This window comes from Benincasa hispida, chromosome 1, assembly GCF_009727055.1.
Source record: "Benincasa hispida cultivar B227 chromosome 1, ASM972705v1, whole genome shotgun sequence".
NCBI classification, from domain to species: Eukaryota; Viridiplantae; Streptophyta; class Magnoliopsida; order Cucurbitales; family Cucurbitaceae; genus Benincasa; species Benincasa hispida.
Genome location: NC_052349.1, coordinates 8,429,179 through 8,438,532, shown reverse-complemented (window position 1 = coordinate 8,438,532; position 9,354 = coordinate 8,429,179). Strand labels below are relative to the sequence as shown.

The following is a 9,354-nucleotide window of genomic DNA, read 5'->3' as shown; positions in this document are numbered from 1 at the left end:
AATGGATATTTCTCTGAATCATAAAAATTATTTTTTAAAAAATATTTATATTTATAATTAAGTTGTTTTCAGTTTCAAACCAAGTTAGAGATGTCATTACTTCTCAATTTTTTTGTTCCTGTCATGACTCAACTTATTCAGAAACCATAACATTTGTAAATAGAGACCTAATGAAATATCTTTTTTCTCCTATAAATATTAAGGAGCTGGTGGGAATTAGTGGCAAAAAGACTACTTCTTAAAGCAATACACTAATTATCTACAGCCCTTAAAGTTGTCCTTAATTATGAATCTATGATAATAAGTGAGTGGTAATCTTGAACCCGACAAGTCAACTCGCATGTAATTCAATAAAACAGTTCTAAAAAGCTAAAAGTCTGTCTCCGGAACAAACTATTCAATCTAAAACAACATTGTAGAATTGTTTAATGTTTTATTGGATCCAAGAATGATTTTGGTTTACGAACCCCGTTATCCGATCAGATGTAACCTGATCTTGTTAGCTAAAATAATTGTTCAGCATAATGATATATGATATTATTGCATCAGAAAGTAAGGCAGCAGCAGATAATTTGATGGGTTTTTCCGATTAATGAAAGGCATTAAATGAGAGCAGAAACAATCAAACATATAAAATGTACTGTTAATTATAGGATGGTCGTCATTTGACCTTTAAAATCCAGACCAGAAAAGGGATTAAAAACTGAACAACCAGCTTCAACTTCCAAGCAATTGGAGATCTCTGAAATGAGCAGCACAAAAGAACTACGGGTTCCTTCCCCTACATGACTAATTCCCTATCTACATTCCTACAAAGCAAGCTATGCGACTACAATATTTAAATAATTGAAATGTGCTCATGACAAAATTACTGAATGCCTATTTATCAATAGACAATGAGCTCTTGATTTCTGGTCAAATCTTATCCTATCCTACTTATTTAAGTGGCAAAAAAAAAACCTTTGTCACCTTTGTCTAGGATTTCTCGTCGTCTGGTGGCCCAGGGACTGAATCAACGAAGAACTCCTCCACTGAGATAAAATTGAGATGTTAGTGAGTGGCCAAATGATAAGTTATGTACATAAAGGTTTAGGCTCGATTTTGGGCATTCTTAGATGTGCGACATGTCATATCTATGTCATCCAACTTTGCATGGACGACCAGATACTTCTGAGTTGCAGGAGTTATACTTGAAGAAAGAAAAGATTACATATGCCGTATAAATGTAAATTGCACTTACTATATTAATTTAATTAACATTTGTCAAATTGTTTGTTATGATGAAATCTTACAAAACAATATATATATATACTCAGCATATGTTTGATTTTGAAAATGGTGGTTTTGGTTACATCGAACAATTTTGAGCTGAAAAGAGTCTGCAATTCCCATACCTATATCTTCTTGGTCCGGTGAATCAAGCAAAATTTCTGAGTCTGAGGGCAAAAAAGGAGAACCAGGGTAGTTACCCAATGGTCCTAAATCTGCACCAAATTGAAGAGATTGCATCAATATGCTTCAAGTTATTCCAAGAGAAGAGTGAAAACTACCATTGAAATAGGATTTTGCATTCTTATTCAAAGCTCTCCCAAAAGCTATCAATTTCAAACTACACAAAACTATTCCATCCGGAAGATTAAAAAATATAGAAACAAGAAAACTTCATAAGAAATTGACTGAAGAAGTAACTTACTGGAAAAGGAAAATAAGAATTAGATTTACATAATACTAAAGTAAAAGGCTAACATTCCCAAACAAAATTCCTCAATCGGTCATCTCAACGATGCCCCACATGCTACTGTTATATTCTTGATGATGTGTGGTTTCCCTCTAGGGCAACCACTGAATATAAAAGGCATTCACTCATCCACACAGTATAACTATTTGACTCTGATATATATACCTGTCGACCAAGACCAACATCCTCTGCTTTTCGACTCCTTTGAGATTATGGACTTCAGAGACAGACTTCCCTCCACCCGTTGCCCTTGTTTGCAAGATAAGGGAGGTTTATCTCACTATCTATATCCTGCACTACTTTGTGCCATAAGGATTTGTTTAATTATTGGTAAGTGGTTAAGGTTATTTGGTTTACAAAGGCTTGTTTCTCGGCAATTTTTTATGGCTAGGCTTCGCTGACCATCAAGAGGGCAGGAACTACTACTGACTCCTCTTTTTCAATAATTTATAGCTTGAATGGTCACCCTTTCTTGTGCAGTTTGGTTTCTCTCTCCCCTTATTGAATTCTGTGTGACTTGGTTTATCTAGCTTAGCATGGGTGCTTAGTCACGCATTCTCCAGAATTAAGATGCTTAAGATGCTTATTTTTGTCTCAAGTATAAAGTCCAAAGTGATTGATCCTTTAACGCTTTCTAGGATTTACACTGTTTCTTTTAAAGCAACACTAGCTAAATAAGGGAAGAAAACATATGTTCACTTTAGTACAATGCTTATTCTTTTAGGTTTGTGAAGTAATATTCCAAAAAGAAATTAACTGTGACCTGCAAAGATGATATGATGCAGCTCAAAGTTCTACAGGCACCAATAAAATAATCAAATAAGAGACATTTAATAATTACTAAATGCCTAGACGTTACCTCCCAAATTTGATAAATCCGTTGTAAGATCTGACAGGCTAAAATTCCACTGAATCTGATCCAACGATCTGAGAGAATCCCTAGAATTTCCAGCTCCACCATCTTGTGAAAGTTGCAGACCAACTGAACTTACTATCTCTGATGTAAATGCAGTATCAAGTGCAGAAGTATCTACTCCAATTCCGGATATTTCTGGAGCAGTGAATGAGAAATGACCACTGGATGCCACCGATGTAGGACTCATAGACATCTCTGACAGGGAGGACATGTTACCGTTTGGTGGAATAACAGGAACCACATCAGCCTCACTGTTCATCAACATACTTCAATAAGGACAAGTATTAGATGCAATAAAATGATTATCAGTTCAAATGAAAATAAATTGTGCAGAAGTTATGAAGCTAATGAATGTAAATATTGTATAGATATTAAAACCTCCTATAGTTAGCAAGTGAATCCCAGAGCCTATGTCTTAGCCACAGGTCATTAGTCCCATGCAAATTAATACAGTTTCATATCACTGGATGCAGTTCCTCTTGCTTAGTTTGTAGATACCCAAAACTCCAGCAACAGTTTGTCTCATGCAAAATCTACTAGTCACATGAACATGGCAGATTTTTCGTTAGGTGGGTTTAGCTAAGTAGTAATGATAATAAGATATCATAACAAGACCAGCAGCATGAGCCATGACATCCCATGTGAGTGATAATAGTTACTCTATTGACAAGGATGCTTGCTTATTAGACACGGCAAATTCTTTTGTGCCAGGTCAGTCAGTAAACTTCTATTGATGAGAGATTCGACTAGAGGGATGCATCACATTTTTCTTCTAAGTTTTAACATATTTCCGGTGCATGCAATCTTATTGACCATTTTATAAATTTTCTATCGTTTTGTTTCATCAAGGACACAGTATTTAATATTTTAGAATGTATGTTCGTAATAACTTTACTAGGGCAAGCTTTCTTACTCGTTCCCAGAGTTCATCCTAATAGGATGGAAGTTACTGGGTGCAGGAACTCCATTAACAACATGGCAGCTTGGCATCCCAGAGCCCATAGTATCCAAATGGGGTTGACCTCGCATTGACATTGGAGGCTGTTGAAGGACTGGATATCCCATTGGTAAGTTGTTAACTGCACTGAAAACAAGTAGTGATGAAGACCAACGAAATTCTAGTATCTTGCAACATTTAACTCTTTACTTCAATATAAAAACTTAGGCATGATTATTTCACCTGAAACCAAAATACTTCAATGTAAGAATATGAGAGCTTACCAGATATAGGATGAATTCCATTCTGCATAGGAGCTAAAGGAACTTTGGGAGGGATGGAATAGTTCATGAGACGGTATTGATGTTCAAGCAAATGATTGAAAACGATGATTTGTTTTTTCAATTTTAACCTTATGTAATAGGCTCTGAAAAAATCAGCATTCTCTTCTTCCAGCTTCTGCCAAACTGAATGACGGAAGTCCAAAACATTAATAAACAATAAAGTAATATACACAATCACCCACCTAAGTGAGTGTGAAGTAATAGTAAGTGTTTTCTGGTATTGTTATTTGATTAAACACAATTGTTAGAATATAGGACTTAATCACAGCTCCTATACTTACCTAATGACGTAAATCCAGGATCTATCCTTGCACGATTCAATAGGGTCTTTACCACTTCATCTCTATTCATATATAATTGTAGGCACCGCTCTATTAAATTCTGGACCTAGAGCAACATTCCAACCCATTCAACAATAAAAAGATAAGAAATCACAATAGAACCAGGAAGAACTTAAAATAAACATAGAAAAGAATGGTCATTGTGACGAGAAAGAAATTGTGCTTACAAATTCAATATCTTGGTGAGAAACTTTTTTCCCATCATTGTTTGAGCCAGATATTGAACCTGCGTCTGTTATAGGAGCCTCAGTTTTGTTGTTGTTTGGTAGGTCATTTTCAGTATCATCCAAAGCTTTTTTGGTATCTTGAGCTCTCTATGCATGGCAAGAATGGTATTTCTTAGCATGACAGTTAGATATATAGGTGTGGCATATAATCAATTTCTACCAACCAAATAGGAAACTAAATGCTATAAGTAAGATGCAGGGTAAATACAACATACATCTAAGAACCAGATTATCAACAAAGTTTGATGTCCAACAATTGTATCAAGCTACCACATATGAAGGCATAAGCAATATGATCCAACATCTAATATCATATGAAGCACTGAAACACTCTTCCCAAATAGTTACGGAAGAAATTTGTTTGCAGATAACGGCCAAGTAAGATAAGAAACGATGTCTCCAAATTCTATAAAATTTTATAGCTGAAGTAGTTTTTTATTATTTATTGATTTTTCATTCAATTAGACAACACCGGAGGTAAAACATTAGCTTCACAAGCACAACACTAAAAAAACATTCCAAATTTTGAATTAAACGAATAAGTGAAGAAGTTTTGGTTGTAAGCACGGAAGAGGTGAAAAAGGTGAAGTTGGAGGAACGTGGAACTTTTCATGGAAAGTAACAACAGAATTGTAAAAGAAAACCTGTGAGGTCTTCATATCAGTTGAAAGCAGAATGATCACATCTCTCTATACAAATTAGGTACTCTTTAAGTACAGCAAAGGCTGTAGAAACAAACGTGATTATATACATAGGTATAGCTCTTGTAGGCTTGATTATTTCACCTGAAACCAGAATACTAATTATTCAATCACCAGGTCCAGCCAATAGGACTAGCATGATTAAGTATAAAAAATATATGGTAAAATTTAACAAGTAACGTCGCTAATTCAATGACTAAATTCTTTGCAAAAAGAGCAATGGTAAATAGGAAAAAGAATAACGTAGGAAATGTGCTTCAGGCATTTCCTTTAGTAGAACAAAGAGAATTACACCAGCATCCCACGTCTTTCTTTCTAGACCATTTAAAATCAGTTCAGTACATAACTCCCACCGCCAATATTTCTAATTCATTTAAAGAAAAAACACTCGTTCATAATCATAACAATGCTCCGATATTCCCTGCTAGAATCCACCTACGACAGTTTTTTTAAAAATAAAATAAAATAAAATAAAGAGAGAGGACTATATTTCCCCAGCTTGTAAACGTTCATCGACAAACAACATCCAAAGCACTTTAAAAATTCAAATGAGAGAAACAATCACTTCAATGAACGAAACCAATTTCAAACCAAGAATAGCACATGTTACATAATTATGGATTCGGAAAGAAAAACGTTAACGCATAGGGACTTCGGTTATAGCATCAAAAAACCAAGAAAATATTTTCTTAAAAGTCAATCGGATCTCAACTCAGTTCCAAGGACATTGTGAAGTATTACACCTTCCTTACTGTATAACAAGGAATCAGCAGTGATATTAGATTACAACTTCAATTTTCACTTCTTCAAGCAGATACAAACAAACCGGAAACAACCTAGGCAATATTACCTGCAAACAAGATTCCAACACTCGGTGAAAATATTTAGTGCCGACAAATTTAGTAACATAAGCTCCGGAACCGAGCTCTGAAACGCGTATTGATATGGATTGATGAAGACAAATGGCAGTTGAACTTCGCAGCTGAGATTTAGTAGCGAAAAGACGAGAATGAAAAGAAATCCTCCATCGTTAACTGGAAGAGCGAGAAGAACAAAAGAGAATTGAATCAAATGGAAGAAACGAGGAAATTAGAGGAAAGGGAATATTGAGGATGGATTTGTTACGACATTATGGATAGCATAGGAAGCAGAGACGAAGCAGAGACGAAGGGGAAAAAAGAAAACAAAAATCTTGCTGGGCAACGACGGTGCTCAAACTAATGTAATGAGATTTGTAAGAAAGAAATTGGAAAAAGAAAAATATTTTAAGAGTCGGCTTGGGGATATTTTGGAAGGGATGGCTCGGCTCGGCTCGGCTTTTAGTTTTGCGGCGCTGTTAACGACGACGAGATGAGAGAATCGTGTCGGGCCTCGGTTCACGGGCAAAAACGACGGTGACCTATTGTAGGCGAACGCCCAATCACTGTCATTGCCATTTATCATATTTATCATTTATACATATTTTGTTTTTTCTCCATACCGTCTTTCAAAAAAATTAAATTAAATTACCGTTTTTTATATGGACTATTTTGCGGTTTGTTCAATTTAATGTTTGACTTTCAAAGTTTGAATTTTGATACTGTCTTTAATAAATTTTATGTTTACTTTTGAAATTAATTAAATAATAATAATAATTTTTATGTAAGAAACAAATTTTGAGAAAAATAACGATCATAGAAATTAAATTTAGAATTTATTAAAAAATATAAAAATTAAAATTTAATATTTGAAAATAAAAAATTAAAATGGAATAAATTTTAAATTATATTGGCCAAAATCATATTTTAAACCTCTACTCTACTTTTAAGTATGGTTATGTTTTTTTTTTTTTTTCAATTATTGCGGCTGAGGACGGGAGCTGTGACCTCATAAGCCAGCAAACTTTAGATTTTCCTGTTTTGTTTTTCTAATTTATACGAAACTCTCCTGGGTAATTTCCATTGTGATAAGTAAATTCAAAGATGGAATGTAAAATGGAAAAAAAAAAAATCTAAGTAATGTAGAATATTAGAACCTCAAAGACTAAATCGTTACAATTATAACGAAAATAAATAATATTGATTTGAATATTATTGATCAGCCCAAAATGATATAAATAGCTTCAAAAAATACAATCAAACGTACAAAAAAAGTGAAGTATAATAATACCCATATATACTCTTAATATATAAGGACACATATGTTACATATTGTAGTTATGTTTTGTTGGCACGAAAAACTCGCAAGATCTTCCTTTGGTCGCCGTGGGTCCTTCATGGACTTGTCTACCAACCTATTTCTCTAGTCCGGTCCCGTTCTCTAAATCTACCTATGTGAGAGTCACTCGCGTATTGGTATATAATTTGTTTCTTTGCTTATAATTTGTTCTCTATGTGTTTAATTTAATAAAATTAAAAGTATAGGAAGAAAATTGATTGGTAATTTTTTTACATGGTTTAAAAAATTTACAAAAGGTAATTGGTGGAGTTCAAATAAGAGAATTTAATAATCTTTTCAATTGCAAAACAATGGGTATATACATTTGATTCAACGATATGCAAGGATAGAAGTTTAAATATCTAACTTTTGGTTTGAAGACATGATACCTTAACTAATTGACGTAGTTAAACTATGTTTAATTTGACATACGCAAATTTTTTGAAACTTTGAAATAATTAAGAGATGTAATAACTATTGGGGTTGATGCCTTAAATCTCATGGGTCCTGTAGTTTGTAATTATAATATACAGACAATGGATCCTCAAATAGTTCGGTCTATGATGAGTTATGCTTCCCTACTAAACTCGTTTTGGGGTTATGCAGTACAGACTACAACTTACATTTTGAACTGTGTTCCGTTCAAAAGTGTTACTAGAACACCTTTGGAATTATGGAATGGTCGTAAAGGTAGTTTATGTCATTTCAGGATTTGGGGTTACCTAGCACATGTGCTTGAAACAAATCCTAAGAAATTGGAATCTCGTTCAAAATTGTGTCTATTTGTAGGTTATCCTAAAAAAAAAAAAGAGGTGGTTACTTCTACGATCCTAAGGATAATAAGACAAATGCTACCTTTTTAGAAGAGAACCACATAAGGGAGTAAAAACCCCACAGTAAGATTATGTTGATGAACTTTCCAATGAAACTACTAAATCTTCAACAAGAGTTGTTGAAGAACCCAATACCTCAACAAGAGTTGTTGAAGTTAGATCATCTAGTAGGTACAATCCACCTCAAGTGTTGATGGAGCCTCGACATAGTGTGAGGGTTGCGAACTCACCTGTTCGTTATATGGGTTTAATAGAAACCTTAGTTATCGTAGCTGACGGAGATATCGAGGATCCATTGTCTTACAAGAAGGCAATGGATGATGTTGATAAAGATGAGTGGATTAAAGCTATGGATCTCAAAATGGAGTCTATGTACATCAATTCGATTTGGGATCTTGTAGAACAACCTGATGGGGTTAAACCTATAGGTTGAAGTGAATCTATAAGAGAAAATAGGGTGCTGATGGGAATGTACAAACCTTTAAGTTCGGGCTTGTGGTAAAGAGTTATACCAAGTTAAGGGAGTTGACTATAAGAAGACTTTCTCACCTGTTGCCATGTTAAAGTCTATTTGAATCCTCCTATCCATTGTCTCATATTATGACTATGAGATTTGGCAAATGGACGTCAAGATTGTTTTTTTTAATGGTAATCTTGAGGAAACCATTTATATGGAGCAGCCTGAGACATTCATAATCCAAGGTCAAAAGCAAAAGGTTTGCAAGCTTAATCGGTCCATTTATGGATTGAAGCAAGCTTCTCGATCTTGAAATATAAGATTTGATACTGCAATCAAATCTTTTGGCTTTGATCAAAATGTTGATGAGCCTTGTGTTTACAAGAAAATCATCAACAGTTCAGTAGCTTTTCTAATGCTATATATAGACGATATTCTACTCACTGGGAATGATGAAGGTCTATTGACTGAAATTAAGAATTAGCTAGCGACCTAATTCCAAATGAAATATTTGAGAGAGGTGGAATTTTTTATGGGCATTCAGATCTTTAGAGATCAAATGAATAAAATGTCGCTTTATCTCAGGCATCGTACATTGACAAGATGCTTGTTAAGTTTTCGATGCAAAACTCGAAGAGAGGTTTACTCCCTTTTAGACATGGAG

The 9,354-nt window shown here is 34.3% G+C and overlaps 1 protein-coding gene across 2 annotated transcripts; it reads right to left on the bottom strand.

Moving 5' to 3' along the window:
* Positions 1-568: 568 nt before the first annotated feature.
* LOC120081822 lies at positions 569-6,434 on the bottom strand. Of its 2 annotated transcripts, none has more exons than XM_039037006.1 (9): positions 6,055-6,434; positions 5,148-5,288; positions 4,444-4,590; positions 4,217-4,322; positions 3,876-4,058; positions 3,568-3,733; positions 2,598-2,905; positions 1,395-1,484; positions 569-1,031 (listed from the first exon to the last, which is right to left on the bottom strand). In XM_039037006.1, exons 2-9 carry the CDS (start codon positions 5,160-5,162, stop codon positions 976-978), a joined length of 1,071 nt encoding a protein of 356 aa, XP_038892934.1. In that variant the 5' UTR covers positions 5,163-5,288; positions 6,055-6,434; the 3' UTR covers positions 569-975. The 2 variants fall into 2 exon arrangements, with proteins under 2 accessions (XP_038892934.1, XP_038892925.1); XM_039036997.1 differs by having other exon boundaries at positions 2,598-2,920; positions 6,055-6,433.
* Between the last annotated feature and the right edge of the window lie 2,920 nt (positions 6,435-9,354).

Coding starts and splice junctions, on each gene's coding strand:
- LOC120081822 (XM_039036997.1), bottom strand. Junction 4,323..4,443: donor CTCACCAAGATATTGAATTT/GTAAGCACAATT, acceptor ATGTTGCTCTAG/GTCCAGAATTTAATAGAGCG. Junction 1,485..2,597: donor GGATTTATCAAATTTGGGAG/GTAACGTCTAGG, acceptor AATTTGGTGCAG/ATTTAGGACCATTGGGTAAC.